This window comes from Passer domesticus, chromosome 13 (assembly GCF_036417665.1).
Source record: "Passer domesticus isolate bPasDom1 chromosome 13, bPasDom1.hap1, whole genome shotgun sequence".
Taxonomy (NCBI): Eukaryota; Metazoa; Chordata; class Aves; order Passeriformes; family Passeridae; genus Passer; species Passer domesticus.
Window position 1 is genome coordinate 7,347,992 of NC_087486.1, and position 23,592 is coordinate 7,371,583.

General features: G+C 40.8%; 1 protein-coding gene across 2 annotated transcripts; it reads left to right on the forward strand.

Moving 5' to 3' along the window:
* Positions 1-1,670: 1,670 nt before the first annotated feature.
* GFPT2 (glutamine-fructose-6-phosphate transaminase 2) lies at positions 1,671-23,060 on the forward strand. Of its 2 annotated transcripts, none has more exons than XM_064388156.1 (19): positions 1,671-1,740; positions 10,812-10,919; positions 11,510-11,608; positions 12,287-12,412; positions 12,994-13,052; positions 13,556-13,690; positions 15,087-15,148; positions 16,355-16,434; positions 16,715-16,832; positions 17,525-17,688; positions 18,214-18,309; positions 18,408-18,505; positions 18,849-18,969; positions 19,120-19,277; positions 19,408-19,522; positions 20,086-20,213; positions 20,863-21,030; positions 21,458-21,619; positions 22,196-23,060. In XM_064388156.1, exons 1-19 carry the CDS (start codon positions 1,686-1,688, stop codon positions 22,238-22,240), a joined length of 2,097 nt encoding a protein of 698 aa, XP_064244226.1. In that variant the 5' UTR covers positions 1,671-1,685; the 3' UTR covers positions 22,241-23,060. The 2 variants fall into 2 exon arrangements, with proteins under 2 accessions (XP_064244226.1, XP_064244227.1); XM_064388157.1 differs by lacking the exon at positions 1,671-1,740 and adding an exon at positions 6,216-6,334.
* The last annotated feature ends 532 nt before the right edge of the window (positions 23,061-23,592 follow it).

Consider the following 23,592-nt stretch of genomic DNA (forward strand, 5'->3'; position numbering starts at 1 on the left):
GATTTGTTTTCTTTCAGCCTGGAGCTGCTGATAACTGGAGCTGCTTGGAAGTACCTCCCATTGCCAGCACCTTGTCTCCCTCCAGCTCATTCCAGCTGCTGCTGTAGCAGCTTCTTGCTGGGCAGTGGTGACAGCAACAATGTTAGGGGTGAGACAGTGGAGAAAATTGGACTGTTATTCAGCTTGGCTTTGGGGAGAGTGTAGATATGTGTTCTGCAAAACAACAGGGTTTTGTTCACGAAATCAGAAGCTTCTTGCCAGAGAACTCTTTAAAGGGCAACCCAGAGGGCAGCCAGCAGCAAAACCATTTTCTGTCTTCAGAGGTGTTGTTCTCAAGGGCCAGCATAAATCCTTGAAGCATTAAAGCTGTGAAAACAAATTGAGAGAAGAATGGAATGAAACTGCTCTTACCAAAATAGCAAGCCAGGTCCATATGCTTAGAAATAAAATTACCCAGAGCAGTGCAGGAGTTACACCTCACCCTGCCCTGCTCCCTGGTGCTGGGTGAGCCAGAGCAGCTGGGGCAGAGCAGAATTATTGCACACGGGGGGTGGCTGCTGCCAGGAGGGCTCTGCAGCAACTGGGGAAGGTGAGTGAGGCTGTCCTTCAGTGGGGGACAAAGAGGTGATGCTGCTGTGATGCTGTGGGGTGTGATGGAGCTGTTTGGGCTGTATGGAGGAGCTGCAGCAGCTTTTTGGTTCTCTGACCAGTTCCTTGCTCAAACACTTTCAGCCAAGCCATGTTTTGGGGCATCACTGGAGAGAATTCTCTTCTTGCAGTGCTTTTTCCATCTTTGGATTTTAAGCTTCTTGACTTCTCACATGGGCATGCTTTCTGCAGCTATTTTAAGTAGCTAGCTTTGCTCTCTCCAACCCCATGTACCTGAGAGAATCCTGAATTTATGAAAAATAATGAGTAGATGGACCTGGTTCCCACAAATGGGCAGGGAAGGGCAGGTATTCAGATATCTGTTTTAATCAGTCAGCATTTCTCACTTTTGACCGGAAGGACCACACAATATGGTGAGAAATCTAATCCAGTACTGAAAGCTGGCTTGCTTAAAAAATCTACAGACTTTTCCAATGATTTCTTTTTCTCTCTGACACTTGCCATCAATTTATTTGCAGCTCCTGTTATCAGGAATTTACATCAAAACCTCAGGAAACCATTTAATTCTTTTTAAAACACAATGCTTTAGATGAATTATTGCTAAACGTGCCTTCATATTTTTGAAAGTATTTAAGATCTAGTTAATTAGCTGGGTTGGTTTTACATGACACATGCTCCTCATGACATTCGGCTGAAAAGCCACTGAATTAAATCAGGATTACTTATTCCTCAGTCATAGGTATGATGTTGATTCACATTTACGTGTAACTCCTCCTACCACACATAATTTTTATAATTTCAAAGTCAACTGTTCGACAGTGACAAATGACAATTAACTCCCCCTGTTCTCAAATGAAAAGCTGTTAATTACTATTTCATACTTTTAAACTGAAAATACCAATGCCTTAGCCTTACACAGATCCTAGGTGAGCAGCTAGATGACACCTCCACTGAGAGAACCATCAAAATTGCAAACATTTTTTTTTCTCTTTTGAACCTCTCAGCAGAAGAAAGGTGTTGCTGTGTTCACTTCAAAAGCATTGCTGATTGTTTTCCAAACTCGCTGTGGAGCTGAGATGGATGCAGAGGGTGTCCTGAAGCTCAGCCTGACCTTCTTCACATGCCAGCAAGGTCAGCACTTCCTTTTTATATTTTCTGTTGGTGAAATTCAGCTTCGCTGGAGTGACTCCTGGTTAACAGCAGTCGTGGTTATCAGACTGGGAAGAAATCAGAGAGATCCAGACCAAGCTGTCAGCCCAAATATCCTTGAGAGCCTTGGTAGGGAATAACACTGTCCCATTTTGTTAAAATGAAAGTGATGGTGATGAGAATATTCACAATTTGTCCATGTTTTAAATATGTTTTATTTGGAGTAATACATAAAAATAGCAGAAGTGCAGAAGCCTAGTTGTGGGGGATGATGATCTGTAATGTACAATCACTGCTTTTAGGCTCTCAAATTCCACATTTTGAAGCAAGAAATCTCTAAATAAATAATAGATAATTATATGTAATATGCAAATATATAATATGTAATATATAGATATATATGTAATATATAAATGAAATATATAAATATATATGTAATATATAAATGTAACATATAAATATATATGTGATATATATTTATATGCAAAATAAATGTAAATCTATTATATTAAATATATAATTTATAAATATGTGATATATAAATATATAATATGAACTAAAATAATATATATAATATAAACTAAAACAATGGATTTAATCATTAATATAAGAACTTGTGCTGTGCATTCTAGTATGAATCTAGAGTCAGTCTACTAGTTCTCAGAAAATGTTGTAGCCACTCAAACAGCAGTTCAAAAAGGCAATTTAAAAGGAGTTTTATAACCCAGCCATAGTCATGGAAGTGCTGGAGTTGGAAGGGACTGCCATTTGGTCACCCTTGTCCTTCCCACCCCACACAGTCACTGAGTGGTGACTCACAGGACAGGGTCTATTCCAGTGGTGTCACCTGGGAAAGGGCCTCAAGCCACCCTCTGGGGCCTGTCCATTGCATAACTGCTCCTCCTAATTTTTCCTGGTATTTATCACACTTCTTCCCTTTTGCACTTCACATCCACTACTTTTTTCCTGTCCCTGTTTACTAATGAGAGGGATCTGGTCCTTTCACTCCCTGGGACAAGGGAACTTACTGAAACTCCTCACCAGGAAATTCAGTCCCCATGGGTGTCAAGGACCAGAACAAGGCACTCAGAGATGTATCTGGACCTCTTGAGTATGCAAATGCAGTTTGAAATAGATGTTCTTGAAGTGCTGATGGCTGCTTTTCAGGGCAGATCATAAATGCTGTGAGAACTAGTACCTGTATTAGGCTCAGAGGGAGCCTAAACATAAATCCCTCCTCTTTCCAGCCACATGCTCCATGATTTTCACTGCACCTCGCCTTTGCTTCTTGGTGCCCCAGGCAAATTCCTCATTACCTGACACTAAAACAGTGATACAGTGATCTCCATCCTGTACCCCAATGTTTCCTACTTCTATTTTTGATCACTTGTTAAAGACACAAAAAAAAGAGAAAGATGTAGCTGGGCAAAAATTCCTGAACCTTTGGGTACTCCTTCAGGTTTGTCGTCAGAGCTTAGTGGGAAGTTGCACCCCTTGACCTCCTTATTGCTCATCAGTTGCCTGTCTCTTGTGACAGGAAAATTGCAACCTTCAATTTGCAAACTGTCTGTCAAAACTGCTCTGGTTTGGTTTGGGTTTTTTAATGGTCTTGTGAAAAGAGCACTTTTCCAGAGTATGGCAGAATTTATGGATCCTTATTATGTTGAATACAGCAGGTGATACTTCAAAATATTTTGGTGTTTAGAGTTTAAGAAGTTGTGAGATGGGATCAGTTTGATCATCTCATCTGAGGGCTGTAAAATGTGTCCTTCAAGCCAAACAAACCCACTAGCAAAAAAGAATTAGTGTACTCTCTAATGCACTTCCAAAAAGTTATGAAAAAGCCAAATGGGATCAGACAGATGCCTCTGGGAAGTGTTGACTGATAAGTTATCAAGGTGATGCATTAACCACTAATTAATGCAGTTCTTCCTAGCAGTAGAATCTCATTTTGTTTAGTGTTCTCCCTGGGAATGTCACATGGAAGCATGAAATGTCTTGCATGAGTGGAATTTCAGGCTCTAACTCGTGAACTTGGCAATTAGCATTGCAGTGATGTCAAAAAAATGTTTCTTTCCTACTGTCTGCATCACTCATTAGTTAAAATGCTCCACAAGGAGCAAATAGTAAGTTTTCCTTTATTGTATATAATTTAATATAAATAGCAATGTTACTTAACACACAGAGCTGTGATTAGGAATGTCTCTCTTTGCTCAGGCTGGGCTGGGGGAAACAAGATCAGAGGTTACTTTAGAGGAGGAGCAGTTACCTAAACAGAGAAGAAAAACTGGAATGGAGTGTCAAAATGACTTGCTTGATGTCACGTGGCAGGTTGGTGACAGAGCAGGGACTGACAAGGTGACAAATCATGGGCCTGTTTGGTCTTATTCTGGGAGGCTGGGGGAAGGAATATAATACTGGTTTTTAAGGAGCACAGTGTGCATAGCTGTCCACACATTAAGTGAAAAATGCACTTAATTTATCCCTTTTTATAAACTAATTTAAAAGATAAATTAAATGCTTTTAATTTTGTGACCTGAAAATATTTTAAACCTAGTTTTTTTACTTTAAAATTGAGACAAAGTTTCTCTTTCTTAAAGTGGCACAAAAAGGGGGTTTTTTTGTAACTGAAATGTTAATGTTCCAATCTTTATCCTTCACTCAACTTCTCCTCCAAATAAAAAGTGACAAAGTTTAAGGGAATCACTACTTTAGGTAAAAAATGACCTGCAAAATAAATGCAAGAGGGAAAGAGCCTTTAAATTCTAGCTTAAATAAGAAACCTTGCACTTGAATTTCAAGAACTCTATGAGATAACTAGGATCACAAAATATATCTATAAAATATTTTGGTACTTTTTAATAAGGAAGAAGAAACTATTTAACGAAACTTTGTGTATTTTTAAAAGTCATGTTTCTTCAAATAATGGCTTCAGCTGTTCTGTGTACGCTGTCAATCCAACCTTACACAGAATTAATTCCTTTGGTTGGGAGGAGCTCTCTGAGGTGAGTTCCTTTAGAAGAAGATAAGTGAGGACCATGCATGGATCATGCAGACCTGACCCTACATCAGTCTCCCCACTGCTCCTTGTCTGCCCTCAGGAGAGCCTGGACCAGGAGGTAGAGCTGGACAAGGCTCCTGGAGCAGTTCTTTCCTGCCAAGTACCTGGAAGAGACTACAGCAGGAGTTGGAGCTGTCCCTGAGGTGAGCCTGGTGAGCACGTTCAGCTCGCAGCAGGTGCTCCTGTCCTCCTGTGCAGGCACAGTTGGCTGCTGAGTGTGGCTATCAACCCTTGGAGGACAGGGGACACCTTCCCCTGCCAGCTCCACGAGCTCCTGACAAAACGGACCTGTCCTGTTCCTTCATGGCACCGTGAGGTGGAAAATCAGAATGGGCGCACAGAAACTGCTCCTTGTGCTGCCCATGGTCACCAGCCAGGTCTCTCTGGGGTTCCTGTCGCTCCGAAAATCCCTGAGCAGGCCTGAGGTGGGCATGGGATTCATCCTGTCTTGACATGACCAGATGATGTAGCCCAGAGCTGTGCCAGAGAAGGTTGAATTCGGACTCCAGGTAGAATTTCTTCAAGGAAAGGATTGCCAAGCATTGGAACCGGCTGCCCGGGAGGTGGTGGAGTCCCCATCCCTGGAGGTGTTGAAGAAACGATTGGACGTGTCGTTTAGTGCTCTGTTTGACCAGGCGTGATGGGTGAAAGGCTGGATTGGTGATCTGGGAGGTCTTCCCGAGCTTAATGGCTCCGTGACCGCCCGTGCGCGGAGCTCGGCAGGGCCGGGCAGGGCGGGATCCGCGGGGCTCTGTCCCTGTCGGGCTCTGTCCCCTCCTTGGGCTCTGTCCCTGTCCTGGGCTCTGTCCCCTCCTTGGGCTCTGTCCCTGTCCTGGGCTCTGTCCCCTCCTTGGGCTCTGTCCCTGTCCTGGGTTCTGTCCCCTCCTTGGGCTCTGTCCCTGTCCTGGGCTCTGTCCCCTCCTTGGGCTCTGTCCCTGTCCTGGACTCTGTCCCCTCCTTGGGCTCTGTCCCTGTCCTGGGCTCTGTCCCTGCCCTGGGCTCTGTCCCTGCCGGGCTCTGTCCCTGCCCTGGGCTCTGACCCTTTTCTGGGCTCTGTCCCTTCCCTGGGCTCTGTCCCCTCCCTGGCTCTATCCCCTCCCTGGGCTCTGTCCTCGTCAGGCTCTGTCCCCTCCCTGGGCTCTGCCTTCCTGGGCTCTGTCCCCTCCCTGGGCTCTGCCTTCCTGGGCTCTGTCCCCTCCTTGGGCTCTATCCCCTCCCTGGCTCTGTCCCTTCCCTGGGCTCTGCTTTCCTGGGCTCTGTCCCCTCCCTGGCTCTGTCCCCTCCCTGGCTCTGTCCCCTCCCTGGGCTCTGTCCCCTCCCTGGCTCTGTCCCCTCCCTGGCTCTGTCCCCTCCCTGGCTCCGTCCCCTCGCCGGGCCGTGCCCCCGCGGGGCCCCGGGCCGTGGCGGGCGGAGCAGGCCGGGCCCGGCCCCGCAGCCGGAGCATAAGAGCCGCGGGCGGGCCCAGCGTCAGCGCCTTGCCGGGAGCGGGAGCGGCCGTGCCTGCCACCATGTGCGGTGAGTGACGGAGCGAGCCTGAGCCTGAGCCCGAGCCCGGCCGGCCAGGGACAGGGGCGGCTTTGTCCCCAGCCCAGCCGTGTCGCTCGGGTCTGGCTGCATCCCTTTGGGGGTGGGAAGGACGGGGAGCGCCTGGCAGGTGGAGGTGAAGCCGCTCCGCCCGGCCCTTCTCCCGAGGAGAGGCGATCGCCGTTCCCTTCCTCCCTCCCCGAGCCCCCCGAGCCTGGCGGCGTGTCCCGGCTCCTGGGATGGAAATCGTCCCGTTGCCACCGCCCGGCTGCCCCGGGGGTGCCCGGGGTGCCTGGGTAGCCTCTGCTCCTGGTCCCGCTGCCTCTGGTGCACGGGATGCGCTGGGCTCGGTCTTTCCCAATCCCGGACTAGGGATTGATTAATCGTGACTCAACTTCCGAGCTGCAGCGATAAGGGAGAGTTTGTGGTTTTCAAACAAAGGCGGTGAAGGAGCTTAATTCTTAGCGGTTGTGAGTTTATTCACCTCATTTTTTTTCTAATAAAGATGAGATGGAAAAGATAATTCCTGTAGCGTGTACACAATTGCTTAGATATGCTTCGGATCAGATGGAAATCAAAGTGTGGGTTCGGAAGCTGCTAATGCGATTTTTTTTTGGTTATGGAGGAAAGTTTGGTGAAACTTTGCCAATCTGTCACTGACATCTCCTCTCAGGTCTGACGAAAGTAGAAAAATTTACACTTGTACTTCTTAGTCGTCATCGACAAAACCTCTTTTGTGGGATGCAGACTGAAAGTGAGTTGAGTTACTGCTCCCAAAATTGTACTTTCTGAATTAGGTATCTTTTCCTTGCCTCCTCATCCTTTTTAATTGTAACCTCAGAAGGAGCAAGGAGCTCTGGAATCCTCTTTCACTGGAACACGAGGTGATATTGTTTCAACTCCTATTGTGTGAGCTCCTACGTGACAGACCAGTATCAATGAGACAAACTCGGTGCCTTCTAAACAAAACCCTCCAGGTGAGAGACCTGGCTCAGCGCCTGAGCCACCCTGGGGTATCCACGGCAAGCCCTGAGACACGTAATGGTGATATCAAAAACTTTGCATGTCTGGGCTGTGTATTGATTGGGAAGTGAGGGAAATTAACAACCGTGTTCAAGGAGTTCGGTAGAACATCCAGTTTGGGGTGGAGCAAGTGACTCAGTTTGAAATGGCAAAGAGCAGCAGTTCATGAAGGGTAAGTGAGAACTGAGCTAGGTTTTTTCCCATCAGCATTTAGAAACCTTTTATATTACATTTGTTTTCATTAAAGATATCCCTCAGCCTGCCTTGATGATCTCTGTAGGGAGTGTAGGAGTTCTAGAGATTGCAACCAGTAGTTTTGAAATTACGTTTTTGTTGTTGTTTTTATTTTTTCGTATCTTTCCAGGTTTAAGTGCTGATAATGGACTCTATTGTGTTTTCTTTGGCTTCAGGTAGCACGTGAAGATTTATAGCCCTTGGTTTATGTTTTGAAAATACACAGGTCATAAATTCTGCTATAAACATGCTCGTAAGGAAGCAAAGTCAAGATGTTATCATTCTCACACGTAAGGCAGTATAGCCAAAGTATTCAAGCAAAAGTATTCAGGGTTTAAAAAACAGTCAAGATGCACTGAAACTGATGACCTCTTTTAAATCAAAGTTAGTTTCATCAGGATACAAAGTTGAGACTTTTTCAAAGCTAAGTTTCTGGCATCAACAATGTGCTTAGGGGTATCCTTTTATTTTTCAAAAAGTAAATAATTTCGTTCAAACTTCAAGTATAGGCTGCCCCCTTCTTGATTTTGGTGAAGTCTTGCAATTGCAAGTGTTCTTGTGGAATTTTCCCACAAAAAAAAATACTCAATTTACTTTTCCTTCTTCTGATGCTCTCTCTGCTTGTAATCCTGAAAAGGGAAGCTCTGAAGTCTTGATGTACATGTAAAGGGAGAGCCTTGCTTTCAGTGTCTGCACGTGATTGAAGCTGATTTTAGTTATGTTTTAGCAACCTTCTCTTTCTGTTTTTAGCATCTGCTTCTAAAGGTAAGCCATAGATGATTGACCTAGTTCATCCTTCTAAGCAAACCGTGATTATGGAAAGTTATAAACTAGACTTAACATTCAGATCAAGAGGACAAACAGTAAAACACTTCTTGGGTGCTTTTCCTGGATTTTATGTTTTTGAGTCTTCTTAAGGAAGCAAGATCTGGAAATGGCATCTAATACCTTGGGGAGGCCATCATAAAGGAGCTTGTGTGCATCACAAAACTCTTATCATAAGATGATTCAACTGAGATTCAGTCATACTGGTGTGCTTCCAGAAAGAAGTAAGATACAAGGAGTCTTTATCACAAGTTGTTTCTACATGAGTTGAGTAATGTGCTTTAAATCTGGCCAAAATGATGACTGAGGAGGAAAAAATACGTGAGTGGATAAATTGTGAAACAGACATGTACTAGAGAAAGTGTTACTCTCAGTGCTTAGAGTAAGATTTATTTCCCTTAACTGGAAGAGTTTATAACATGTTCTTTGAAGTCAGGCTGTAGCTATTGTTTTCATTTTAAATGGCCTTTGGTGACTTCTGCATCTTCTAATGCACGTGTGTGGAAGTGCAGCTCCAATTCCCTGGAAAAAAGGATCTTTTTAACAAATGCAGCACACTGGTAGCATTGTAGGGATGGTCCCAGAGGAAGGCTCTTCCTGGAGCTCCGTGTAGTGAAAGATGCCACATGGAACATACAAGGATGTTGAGGCTTAAATTCATTGTGAAATCTGGCCTAGAAAGTAGAGCTGGATCTGAAATGAGGTGTGGCAATGTTTTGGAATGATGTTGAGAAATTCGTATTGAAGAAATTGAAGAATGCTGCTTTTGAGGTTCGTGGGTAGTGCCAGAGAACGGTAAATATCTGTCTGGAAAAATGATCAACAGGCTCTCAGTCTGAAGTGACTGCTTATAACCAGAGGCATTATTTTTCAAAGCATCCATGAAGAACAGTATTAAGCAGTTCAAATTCCCAAATACCTCCTTAAATGCAACTATTGTCTTAATGTCTCCGTTAAATGTTGGATGCGCTAGAAATAATTAGTCTGAGCTCCTCATAAATCTCACTTCTGAAGCAGCAAAGTATTATCCACCCTTTAATCTTTCCAAAATAAATTCGGAGGCACATGTAATACTCTCTTTGTCTCACTGTCAAATCAACAGTATTAATGTCTTATAAGCCAGAGGAGTAACCAAATTCACAGTAATATTTGTAAGGGAGATTTATTGGTGTATCATTATAACAGCGTCTTCACTATGGCCATTTACAGTTCAAAAGCCTTAATTGAAGGGGAAGAGGGTGTTAAATTTCAAACAAAGGCTTTCTCTATCTAAAACACTTGTCTGAACTGCTTATCTGTAGAGCTCTTAAAGTCTGGGGTTTTTTTCTTACTGTAGTCTCCAGTCCTGACTTGTTGCTCGGAGAAACTGTTGAAACAGTGAAATCAGTTGTTTTTGTTTTATTGGGGTACAGATTTGCAAGAGTTAATAAAGGGCCCTAATGTATCCATATAATACCAGAGTTGCAGGAAGAGCAGTAGGCAGAGAAAAGGAATGGCTGTGTTTTCCTTTGCAGGTGACTCTCTTATTACACCTTTTCTAAAGATAAAACAACATCCCCAACGCCTTTCTAATAAAAAAAAGCCTGGTGTACTTAAAAAAAAAAAATAGGGTGGGGGAACGAAGCCCCAAACTAAAAAAAAAGCCTCTTCTTGGTGGATGACTGGTCTATTCAGGAGGAGAGGGATCAGGGAGTGAGTTCAGGGCTGGAGGAGCTGGCAGGGGCTCTTGTGCCCGCCTGGCTTTGGGATTGTGCTGAGGCAGCGCAGGGGGAGCGCTCGTGTTGTGGGTGACCCCGTTTTGTACCTTCTGTTTCTTTCCTTTGTTGTCCTACCCTATTGACTTCTGCCCTTTCCTCGTGTTTGCATCTCCATTCTCTTTCTGCTGAAGTGGCTGTTGCATACGGGATTAAGCTGGAGCCTTTCAGAAATAGATGTTGTGCCTCGTACCTACCCATGGGTATTTAAGGCCATGACTTGGATTACAAAAGTCTCCTTGTGTTAGTACTGGTGAATATATTCCTTCTTTGAATGCCTGGATATGAAATAGATCACAATGTTCCCATTTTCAGCTGTGGTTTTCGTGAAAAGCAGAGTTTTTTTAACCTCTCCTAACTGTTTAACTCTTGGTGGGTAACGTGAGGAGAGTGAAACTCGCCAGTAAAGTTTATGTGTTGAAATTTGGCTTCTAAGTCCTTTATTGTACTTGAATTCTTTCCATTTCAAAATGCATTAGAAGGAATTGTCGTAAATGGGAGGTTGGGTGCCCCTAGGACTTCTCCCTGACACTACTTTGAAAGAGTTTTAAATTGAGTCTGAAGTGATGCAAATTTTTAAAATAACCTCTTTGCTTCTTTTCCCCCCTCCTTCCCCCTTTCTCTTTAAACAGGAATTTTTGCTTATCTAAACTACAGAGTGCCTCGCACTAGGAAGGAAATATATGAAACCCTGATAAAAGGATTACAGAGACTGGAATACAGAGGCTATGACTCTGCAGGTATGTTAACCAACTCAACAAATTAATTTTAGCAACCAATAGCTCATTCCTGACTTTTTTTGGGGTCCTTTCAGTGTCTGGCCTCTTGGATTTTTCTTCCTTTATTCTACAGATTAACAGATCAGAACTAATTAGATTGATTCTTGGAGTGCTACAGCTTTCCTCAGGACATAAAATTGGGTGTTTAGCTCTGTAATTAGATGGTTGAGCTTAGTACATGTAAGCAAAACAAACAGGGTGTGGAAAAAGATCTCTATAAAGGGCTGTGTAGTTTGTGCCTCAGCCATTTTTTGTGAATGTGAATCACAGTGAAGGATGGGGAAGATTAAACTTGTCTTAAATTTGAGTTGGCTCATTTCATAGGCAAAATATTCAGTCTGTTGTCAAATACAATTTGAGATGGCTCATGTATGTTTTAATCTGTGCAGTGGATACAGACTTAATGTAGTTTCATTTGAACATGCACAGGTCTAGCAGCAACAATAAAAACATTGATTTCAGTGGTGTGTGCCTGTGTGTACTTTCTCAGCCTTTTCCTTATTCTAGTTATTTCATGCTTTAAATAACACTTATGATTGTGTCCTATGTAGGAGTGGCAATTGATGGAAATAATAACGAAGATAAAGAAAGATTCATCAAACTGGTTAAGAAAAGAGGAAAAGTAAAGGCCCTGGAAGAGGAGTTGTACAGTAAGTGTTAAAATGACCCCTTTACTTTGGCCTCCCAGTCAGATACTATCTGCATCTCAGCAGAAAGTCAGACCATAAAATTGCAGTTATGATTTTGCATCAGCAATAACTGTATTGGGAAATCCAAGCAGCTAAATTTTTTGTGCCCCTCAAATCTGCACTTAAAAAACAAGCTGATCTTCAGATCTAGCACTGTGGAATTGTCAGTCTATTCTCCCTTCTTTTGGTTGCTCCTTTGTTCAAAACCTGGGCTCCTTTGGCTCTTTGCTCATGTGATTTCTGTGCTGCATGGCTGAAATGCTGAAACATGCACTCTGACAGAATTTATGACCATTTGAGCAGCTGGCTGTCATCACAATCTGCTTTATGCAGTGCTTCCATCTGTGAAAGCCTGAAGTAGTGTTTTAATACATTTACATTATAATTTGTAGTAATGGGGTCTGCTAGCCTGTCTGTTAGTATTGGCTAAAAATGCTCATGCCTTGGCAAACAAGGTTTTAATCACAGTATCTTGAACTTTCAGAAGTGTAATGTCAAGAAAGCAAATGGTTAAAAAAAACCCCAGAAGATAGCTTTTAGATTTTTGCCTGTAGGAATTGTCTTTGTGTTTTACTAATCGTGTGTGTGTGAGACAGAGGCGATATTAATTATTCAGTAAACTGAATTTCTCCTGTATAGAACAAGATGACCTGGATTCAAAAACAGATTTTGAAACACATTTTGGAATTGCTCATACTCGCTGGGCGACGCACGGAGCACCAAGTGCAATAAACAGTCACCCTCAGAGATCAGATAAAAGGAATGGTACGTAATCTCTGCAGCACTTGAACCACACAAATCTGAAATGATTCAATCCACAGAACACAAATGTTTTTACTATTGTTATGGTATCTATTTTTTGTAGTAGGGCTAAGATGTTGCCATTCCATTTAGCTCAGACATTTAGCTATTTTAAAATGAAATAGCCTCTTCTCAGGGTAAAGTAACACTAAAAATTAATGAGAAGTGTTCTCTGAAAATTGCAAGTTAATTGAAGTAGAACATTCTTGTTTTGAAAGGTAAGGCTGAAAATATGGATGTGTCAATATTGGCTGGTCCAGAAAAGGGAAATTTCATATCATTCTTTACTTGAGATGGCTTGGTGCTCTACTATGTGTAGTTTAGAACACTCTCAGTAATTTGGAACTGCCTTTGTTTATTTTCAGAATTAGTAGGCTTCTGCTTGCAGTTGTCCATGTTGTGATAAACTGTAGGTCTGAAAGCTATAGCAGGTGGTTTCAAGTGTACTTCTAAGCTTTTTTTTCCCTTGTAATTTAGTGTTCTGAATTAAGTATCTTAATTTTTTGTTGCTCATGAATAAATATATGTATATTTTTTTCTCTTAGAATTTGTTGTCATCCATAATGGAATAATCACAAACTATAAGGACCTGAGAAAATTTCTGGTGAGTCTGTGGCAACTCAATTCTAAAACTAGAAAATTAATGCTCTCCCAAACGACCATCAGGTCATTCATGACTTCAGTGGAACATGAATTGCAAGTTTCTTGATATCGTCTGTAAAAAAGCTGTGTGAAAGGGTCTGCCTAATAACGATACTCAGGAGCTGGTGAAGTGCAATATGTTCCTGTAATCCTAAATGCAAAGTATTTATGAGCAGAGTGGCAGTTTGTGCTGAGATTCTCTGAGAGGGCGTGTGCAGAGTGGGCTCCCTCCTGTCTCTTGGTGCTTGACAGATGCCAAACAAGTCTTACTATGTGTCTTATTCCAGCATTTCCCAAAGAGTATCTATGACATGACAAGTCCTTGTATTTTATCTGTAGTGATTTATATGCAATGTAGTGCTCCGAGCTCTGACTGCAGTTTCTGGTGGGGGGCAGCTGAGAGGCTCTTCAGTGTTTGCTGCCTGAGGATGGACACAACTTTTACTCTTCTGTATGATATTTCAGGAGAGCAAAGGATATGAATTTGAATCTGAAACAGATACAGAAACAATCCCCAAATTGATCAAGTACATGTATGACAACAGAGAGAGTGAAGACACCAGTTTTTCAGCCTTGGTAGAGAGAGTTATTCAACAGCTGGTAAGTGGGAAATTACTTTTTTTCCCCTGTACAACAGTATAAGCTATTTTTGGGGCTCCTTAGCATTCAGCCTTGTGCATTTAGATCCTCTGCAGGAGTTCTTAGAAGGTGCTGCAAATAACACTTTTAGGCTTCTAAATAACACTTAATAGACCAAGAAATGAGATTAAAATTTTGGAGACTTCAAAGGCTTTTCACTGTTAAATCTTTAAATTGCAGTTGCAGCAGGTTTTGTTTGTTGAGTTTTTTGTCTCGTTTTGTTTTTAGCAAGAAGTTAACACAGCTTTTTAATGAAGCAGTTTAATTTAAAAAAAGTAATAGGAGCCTCTGGGGGTTAAAATCTCTCATAAATGGCAGTGTGTTCCTAAAGGTTATTCTGATCGTGTTGAAACACTGCTGTGATTCAAGTTTGGCCAGTGCCTTGGCTCTCCTATTTGGAAATAGATCTAACAAGCTGGACTGGTTTCCAAACTGTGAAGTGGGAATCTACTGTTACTCACTATGTGAATGCTTAAAAACTTTGATAGATGCATTGCAAACTTGGAGAAAGCTGGCTTTGTTTCCTCCCCCAGTCTCCGGGCAGATGTTTTCCCTCCCCTTCCTGCAGTTTCTGACGCTCTTTTCACCTCCCGTCTCCTCTTTAAAGCAGCTCTGTAGGATTCCTTGCAGCAGGGCTGGAATCCACACCAAGGCAAGGCCTGTGTGGGTCAAGAGGGAGCAGCCCCAGAGCTGAGGGGAAGGGAGGCTTCACCTGACCCAGAACAGGGGCAGAGTGCTCTGAGTGGAGCCCTGGGACAGGAGGGAATGTCACCACCTCTGTCCTGCTGGCAGGGTGGGGGACCTTGGCTCCTGCTTTGGGAATCCTCCTCCAGGAGTTTGCCAGCTGTGTTAGTACTGTAGCGTTGTTTCTGGGTTTTTTTCTGGTGTTGTGGATTTTTTGTGTTTTGTTTTTGAAATACATTAATGAGAAATCGCTGCTTGAACTAGAAATAGTAACTCCAGGTTTTTAGTTGAAACTGCATGGTAATGCAATACAAGTAAAATTCTGATTGAAGGTCTTACTGAAAGTAAATGTCTAACAATCTTCATGTTGATTATGAGTAGCATCTCTGACATTTTCATAACCTTTGCATTCAAGTTTATTGTTTTTATTTATAAAGAGAGGCTAAGTGTTCACTTCCTGATCTTTTAGCTGTTGCACCATTAATGTGCATGTCAGCTTGTTCTTCTCCATGGCCAATTCCTTTAAAGGTGCAGTCTGCCCTCCAGGAAGAGACTCCTGATAGCAGCTCCTTCAGTGCCTCTTCAGAGAGGGGCCCCAGTTTAATGAGATGCAACTATTTGAGATAAGTTGTTTAGGATCTTTTTTTTTCTCCTTTGTATTCATGGTTTCCAGGAAGGTGCTTTTGCATTGGTTTTCAAGAGCATCCATTACCCAGGTGAAGCTGTTGCTACCAGGTTAGTAAAAGTCCATTTTATACATAATGCATGCTTCTTATTAGGTTAAAAAAAAGCCAGCCTCTTAAAGATACTAAAATATTGATGTTTAAAGTGCTTAATTAACCAAAATGAGTGTGTCAATAAAGAATCTCAATATATCTTGTGTTTCTAAATTTGTATTAAGAGCATGCTAACATTTTTCCTATATCAAAAAGGGGAGAGGGAAGGGATATTGTTCAGTTTTAGTTCCCATTGAGTAAAGACTGAGATAAGTATATTCATGTTGGCTGAATGACCATGATAGTAACAGGTTATACAAAGAGAGTTCTATAGCTGTCACAGCATTTATGGTGTCTTTCTGTGTAAGTTCTACTTTTATTTATGACTTGAAAAACAACTTTCAGGAAATGTAAAGATATTAAAATAGCAAGTGACATAGCAAGTGATTAAAATAGCAAATGATGGGAATAAAGACTGTTTTATATTACAGCCCAAAAGCCCATTGCTTCAGTGGTCTAAAATAAGACTACATTAAAATTTTGAAAAAGCCAGCTGTATCTTCACTCCAACTGGAGAACATCTTCTGAAATGAACTATTCTATATGTGGTTCAGGTTTGGATTTTTAGGGCTAGGGGTTTAAGAGAAGCTAATCTTGTAATCTGAGTGTGACTTGTTCTTTTATTCCTGTGATATTTTTTTTAATGAGGTCTTCAGTGACATGTAACCCATATAATTAAAAAAGTCTTAATATTCTACAGTTTCAGAGGTGCAGTAGGGATGGTTGATGTTTCTCAGTTTGAAAGGTAAAGAGTGTAACAGTACTTCAATTCTAAAGAGCACAGGAGCTTACTGTTGTCTCACTTTAGAGGCAAAGTAAGCTTTGGTCCCTGTACTAAGATGTTTTCTGATTACTGCAAAGTAAACAGCTGGTTCATATACATTTTCCTCTACCTGGATGTAGTTTACAAGTAAAGAATCACCATGGCACATGGTAATTACTTATATAATAATATCTGGTGAATCTTAAGAAGAACCAATACATATATTATAATATTATATGTTATATAACTCCTGCCATGTAATGACCTTAGGATCATGGTTGAAGGAGGCTCTTCCTGTTTAGGAAGCTAGATGGGATATTGTCTTTTCAGCTTCACCAATGTCTGGTAACATCTTTGTATGAACATTTCTCTTTATAAACTTCAGTGTTTTCCTTTCTCTAGGAGAGGAAGTCCTTTGCTCATTGGGGTTAGGAGCAAGTACAAACTCTCAACCGAACAGATTCCAGTTTTGTATAGAACATGTAAGTTCATAAATCAAAATATATTATTTTTAAGAAGTAAGACTGCTGTTACTTTATGATTAGAAATTAGGTTAATTGGGTTTTGTACCATAAAACTACCAGCTGATGCCCCAAATAGCTTTTTGGTTGGGGATATTTTTATACTACTGAATGTGTAGTTCATGTAAAAGTCCCATGCTCCAACCTATTTCTGTAACTGTGACACCCAAAACCTGTATAGTCTGTAATCTTAACTGAACAGAACTGGCTTTACATTTAGAATGTCTCATTTCTTTAATAGGCAACATTGAGAATGTGAAGAACATCTGCAACTCCCAAATGAAAAGACTGGATAGCTCAACCTGCCTTCATGCTGTTGGGGATAAGGCAGTAGAATTCTTCTTTGCTTCAGATGCAAGGTAGTAAAAGTACTTCAACTTTACTGAAAATCTTGGTTTTTTGTTTAAAAGTGAGATCTGGAAATTTAAGCTGCCTTGCTCTTGCACAATGGCTTTCTGAAAGAAGAGCTTTTAATCCAGGTAACATCAGAAAGCCCCCAGACTCAGGTGCTTGAAAAATGTTTGCAGTTCAAACGCTGCTGACAAACTTTCACCAGTGCAATATCTGCCAGTTGCTGATCTCTATGTGAAAAACATCCAGTGTAGAAAAGTAGTTTGGGTACAATGGACACTCATCAGCTGAACATTTGGAGAGACTATAGGTTAGTTGGGATTGTGATGTTTTCAATTCAGATATTGGAGGAGGAAAATAGTGGTGTTGTTCTAAGCTGGGCAGGAACCTGCACGTCAGGCACACATTTATCTTGGAAACAAGAGTGGGACCTTAGCAGGATCCATCAAGGACACTGGGAGGCATCTTCAGACCAGCAGGAATGGCTGCAGTGGTTGCTGAGCCTCCTGCTGTGGGTTGCTGTGAGAGTGCAGGAGGAGCAGCAGATGGAGCCATTGCCTTTAGGATGGCTCTGTCTGCAGTTAGGTCCAAAAGGAAGAGAGAAGCAGGGCTGGAAGCGCTCTTGTGGCATATTTAATTGCTTTGCTGTTACCAATTCTGATGTGTCAGGTTTGTCTTGTCTCTGCTTTTCTCTCTTTAGTGCAATCATTGAGCACACCAACAGAGTGATTTTCTTAGAAGATGATGACATTGCAGCTGTGACTGATGGGAAGCTCTCGATTCACCGTCTGGAGCGTTCAGCTAGTGATGATCCTTCCCGGGCCATCCAGACCCTGCAGATGGAATTGCAGCAAATCATGAAGGGTGGGTTGAAACATCTGTAAATGAGTATCATCAAAGATGGATTTTTACTACACTGTTTGTGTAGTAGATGAGGCAGCAAACTGCTAGTTTGTTGTGACAATTACATTTTATTCAAACTGTTTGTACTGGGAACTGACAATTTCAAGTTTTGAGACCGAGAGAGAATGGGCAGTCTGGGACCCTATCCATTTTAGATTTGGAAAACTCATAGATATTTCTGTTCATTTCAGTATCTAGTGAAAATGTAACTAATGTTAACATGTTGTAGTTGTTGGCAAAGTTTGACTATAAATTAGTAATTGAAGAGAAGCACAGTTTCCTTATGAAAGAATTTATTTCCCTTGTCAGTATTAGGAAATGGAACCAACCAAATAAAGTGTCCTATTCATCCTTCCTTTCTTCTTGCCTATTATGAGCTTTTTTTTAGGCTGACACAGTCAAGTTAGTCTTGAAAGTTCTCTTTGTAACTGGAATAGACTTAAAATAACAAACCTAAGCTTTGCCATATCATGTTTTTATAACCAGGTAACTTCAGTGCCTTCATGCAAAAGGAAATTTTTGAACAACCAGAATCAGTTGTCAACACAATGAGAGGCAGGGTGAATTTTGAGAGCAGCACAGGTAATGGAGAACAGTCCTTCAAACTGCACTAAATTTGAAATTTGTAAATACCCTATCTAGAAAATGAAAACCACTACTGTGTATTTATTTGTTTGCAGTTCTGCTGGGGGGGCTGAAGGATCATTTGAAAGAAATCCGAAGATGCCGAAGACTGATCATTATTGGCTGTGGGACCAGTTACCACGCTGCAGTGGCTGTATGTTCCCAGCCTTGGCTGAAATGCATTTATAACTTACTTTGCTGGAGTTTCAGACAACAGCTTTTCATCTTCTATTTCTTCTATCTCAGACTTTGTCTTTCATTGAGGGGTCTCACCCTTTTATTTAGCTTTCCTTAGTGCCACTTTCTTTATTAATGCTCCAATGCCATTAATCACCATGCTAGAAGTTAACTTTTTCCACCTTGGCTTTTAAAGCTCTGGTGAGCTGTAATTACCAGCTTTTCTAATAAGAATTCATTTAGATTTTCTCTGATTTGTAATATGTCCAAATGTTAGTGGGTGACAATATTAACAAATATTGTGTTCTGCTTGAATACAGACTCGACAAGTCCTGGAAGAATTAACTGAATTACCAGTGATGGTGGAACTTGCCAGTGACTTCCTGGATAGGAACACACCTGTATTCAGGGATGATGTGTGTTTTTTTATAAGCCAGTCAGGTGAGCTGCATTTGCTGTGAGTGATTGCTCTAAGATTGCTTTCCATTGCACTTTGTAGTTATTTAGAACACACTTGTGCAGACTTTGATGCTTTTCAGGAATCATTATTATCCTCTGCCAAGCTGAAGTGAAGGTGTGAATGTTTTCCAGGTGAAACTGCAGATACACTCATGGCCTTGAGGTATTGTAAAGAACGCCGTGCTCTGACAGTTGGCATCACAAACACAGTTGGAAGTTCAATATCCAGGGAGACTGACTGTGGTGTGCACATCAATGCAGGGCCTGAGATTGGTGTGGCAAGCACAAAGGTAATTGCTGTTCAGGGTTTGACTTTCAGTCCTGTGGAATACAACTCAAATTTTAATTGCAGCACTTCAAACTGAGATCATATTCACTCTGTGCAGAATTAGCTGCTAAATGTTTTTGTTTTGTCTGCAGGCCTATACCAGCCAATTTGTGTCTCTTGTAATGTTTGGCCTAATGATGTCTGAAGACAGAATTTCCTTGCAGAAAAGGAGACAGGAAATCATAAGTGGACTAAAATCATTGCCAGGTATATTGATATTTTGGGTTTGAGGAGGTATTTCTTTCTCATTTAAGTTTCACTCTCCCCCTCACCCTGAAAGGCAAACAATATGAGAAAAATGAACTGTTCATTTCTGCACTGTTTGCCAATTTTACAAGTGCCCTTCCAAGAAACTTGGCAGGAAGATCGGAATTTTCATGGGTTGGGTTTTCTAATTACAAGAAGGTAGTTTTGTATGAGAAATATTACTTGAGCTCCTAAATTCATGGTTTGAAATTTCTAAAACCTCTCACTTTAAATCAGGATAGATAAAATGAAACTAATTCAAGGTGATTTTAAATGGATATTTCATTACTTCCTTTAGAGATTCAAATGGGATGTATGAGCACTGCTTAAACCAACAGTTGTTTTAAATTTATTACTGTAAGTAAGGCTGGGAGAAATATCCTTATACTGCAGTCCAAATTGCTAAGTTAATGGTTGAATTGCATTAAGTGTATTTGTTCTATTAGATAATTAGAACATTCTAGTACAAATGAACTATTTTTTCCACTTTAAAAAAAAAAGGTTTTTTTCCTGTGCCTCAACAGAAATGATTAAAGAAGTCTTGTCCTTGGATGAGAAGATACACGATTTGGCTCTTGAGCTGTACAAACAGAGATCATTGCTGGTTATGGGCCGGGGGTATAATTATGCCACGTGTCTGGAAGGAGCTTTGGTAGGAACTTCTCAGTATTCTTTGATATTATTTAAAATGACATTTTGTGGCTTCTGCAACATAGTTTATTTCTAATATTTCATTACAATTTAATTCTACTGCAATAAAACTATAACTAGAAGTATTTAAACACATACATAAGGTGAACTTGGATGTGATACCACTTTCTTGTTTCTTTCACATAATAAACACAGTGTTTAATTGGTCTGTTTAAAAACAAGAAACTAACAATTTAAGTTGCTCACCCGTTTGAAAACAACATCAGAAAAACACAATGTGCTGATGTTGAGAAGAGATGCTCATGCATGAAAGCCATTAATTATGTTATGAACATCCTGATAAAATGGACACATAGCCATCACTCAGAGGAGTTTGGTGTGTTAAAGGCGGACTGCAGTAGCCAAGGTTGTGCTGGGTGCTTGGTTCCTAAAATTCCTGTTGGCTACTCCATGTGCATGGGCGAGCTCTGCTGCTGCCCACAGCCTGCTAGAAATGCCAGCAGCCACCCGTGTGTTTTCTCTAATACTTGATACTGGGTACATGTATTTAAGTGGCAGAGGTACAGCCTTGGTGTTTTGATTCTTGTGGCTGTTGCTTCTCAGCTGATTTAGTAGTAACTTGAGGCATTTCCTTTTTTTTTTTTTAATAGAAAATAAAAGAAATCACCTATATGCACTCAGAAGGTATCCTGGCTGGTGAGCTGAAACATGGACCCTTGGCCCTGATAGATAAACAAATGCCTGTTATCATGGTGATCATGAAGGATCCTTGTTTCACCAAGTGCCAGAATGCTCTGCAACAGGTCACGGCTCGGCAGGTACAGTGCTCAACTAATTAACTTCCCTTGTGTCATAGGAAAAGATTGTGCACACTGCACTGCTGCTGACTGTGCACCTGGGAAGGGATGTACTGCTGGTTATTGTTAATTAAGTTATAAATAAGATGCTACATCTGCATTGCAGGTTGTTATTACAAGTTAACATCAGCAGTGAAAACTGCTGTCATATGGCTTGCTTGTTTTGGGGTCTTTCTGTTTTGAAGGAAATGGAACAATGTTAAAACTGTACAGGGTGAAAATATTCAAATCTTACAATATAGTGAAAGTCAAGAGCCATTATGCAAGACTGGCATTGCCTTTGTTAGCTACTTGAGTGTCTTCAAACACATACAGGCATGCTGTGAACAATATTTCAAAGCAGTTCTAGGCTACCTCTTCACTTAACAATGCAACAATTTGTTTTCAGGGTCGTCCAATCATTCTGTGTTCTAAAGAAGACACTGAAAGCTCAAAATTTGCCTACAAAACCATTGAGCTGCCTCATACAGTTGACTGCCTTCAAGGAGTGTTGAGTGTCATTCCTCTTCAGTTACTTTCATTTCACCTGGCTGTTCTCAGAGGATATGATGTAAGTGTTGTCTATATTTAACACTTCTTTTAATGCAGTTTTGAACTTCCTCCTACCAGTGTAAAGTGAGAGACCCAATTATATGGCATATGAAAATAGCTAGTGAATCTCATAGTGAGTGTGGTTATAGAGGTGACGTTTCATTGCCAATTTTTCAGTTTTGTATTTTTTAATTAGTATCCTTCTAAAAAAATATAAAGCTCTTCTGCTGTTTGGTTAGTTAAGAGTGCAAATGGGACTTTTTCAGAGAACCTAATCTTGAAATGTGATATTGTACTTTAAAATAGGTCAGTGCTTTGTACACCTTGCTTTGTTGATGTGTCAGTTTGACAATGATGACTGCCTTGGAAAGGTATCCTGTGCAAAACAAATATGTATTTGTTAGGAGGGTTTTGGAAGCACAGATGAATTCAGCTGCAAGTCATTATCTGCAGATCTATAGCCTGTTGTGTGTGTTAATGTGCCTAGAATCAAGCAGAACTCATTAGGAAGTCAGAAAAAGCACACTGAATGAACTGTCAAATGCAGAATGTCTGTATTACTCTGTCATACTGAAAGCCTGTCTCTTCATTCTAGGTGGACTTTCCAAGAAATTTGGCCAAATCTGTTACTGTAGAGTAACAGCCAAGAGCAGCTGATGCCTTTGTCACCAGACCTCTGAGTTATACTTGTAGAATGTGTTGTTCTGAATTGATAGGCAAGTGTTTTTTCTAAAAAGAATGATAGTGCTAACTGGAAAGCGTCAGAAGGATTTATCTTTCAGCTTTAAAAGCTTTTGATGTGCCTTGTACCCAAGTGCTTTTGCTCACAGCAAATACTCCTCCAAGTCCTGAAATTACCAAAGAAGATAAAAATTGTTTACACATGGTATACTGAATGAACTTTTTTACTGTGCAATATATATATATATATATATATACAGCTCTCTCCAGAGTAACTGTGAACTTTTTTTAGTCTCCACTACATAACTAGTTTCAAAGATATAGTATTTATGAGTACAATTTGTATAGCTTTTTTTAAGTTATTTTTTTAGTACACTGCTTATCTGTAACATTGGTAATGCTCAGAATGTAAATACTGAGCGTGTTGATACTTCTGTACAGTTGTTAGGGATTTTCCTCCTTCAGCCTCAAACTGGAAATTTGTTGTCCCCTCTTCTTTCCCAGCTTCCCTTCCCCCGTTGCATCTGTGTTTCATATTTAAACAGTCATTTGCAAAGTTCTTCTGTGGCTGTAAATTCCCGGCTATGTTTTCAATTTCTGCTTCTTTTAACTGTTTTGAAAAGCCAGAACGACATTTGTTTTGTATGCCACCCCAGCTCTTATTTGCATAACATGTATGGTGCAACAGAATAAGGGAACTGGATGTCTTTCAAGTGATATTTTTGTTTGAAGAGGGTACAATGAAATGACAATGCAATTAAAAGATTATATAATTCTTATTTTGTGGTTTGGTTTTTTGTGTGTGTGTGTTTATGTGTTTGGGGTTTTATTTGTTTCATTTTTGTTGTTGTGGTTTTTGGTTTTTTTTTTACCTTGATGACTTCTATCTCAGGTCTGAAGAAAGTTCTATTTTACTACCGTATATATTTGCAAAAGCAAACTTTGCTAGTTTTGAACCAACTTGCAGTAGGGGAGAACCTATAAACCTGCAACAAAATAAGACAGATACACACAAGAAGTTCTCTGCTCATTTGTTTGGTTTTTATTTCCAAATGGCCAGAAAGCATAGGATTTAATTTTTCTGCATTTTATTAACTAAATACTTAACTAGTGAAGTTGATGATATTCCTCTGCAGGCTTGGTTCTAAATGGAGGTGTTTGAATGTTTACTTAGGTTAAGAGCTTGAAAGTGTTACACCAGCTTGTTATAATGGGAGCTACTTACTGGAAACCACCCTGGTACTTTTTATAACCACGTAATAGAACCAAAATCATAAAAAATACTATACTACTAATGTGACCTAAATGCCA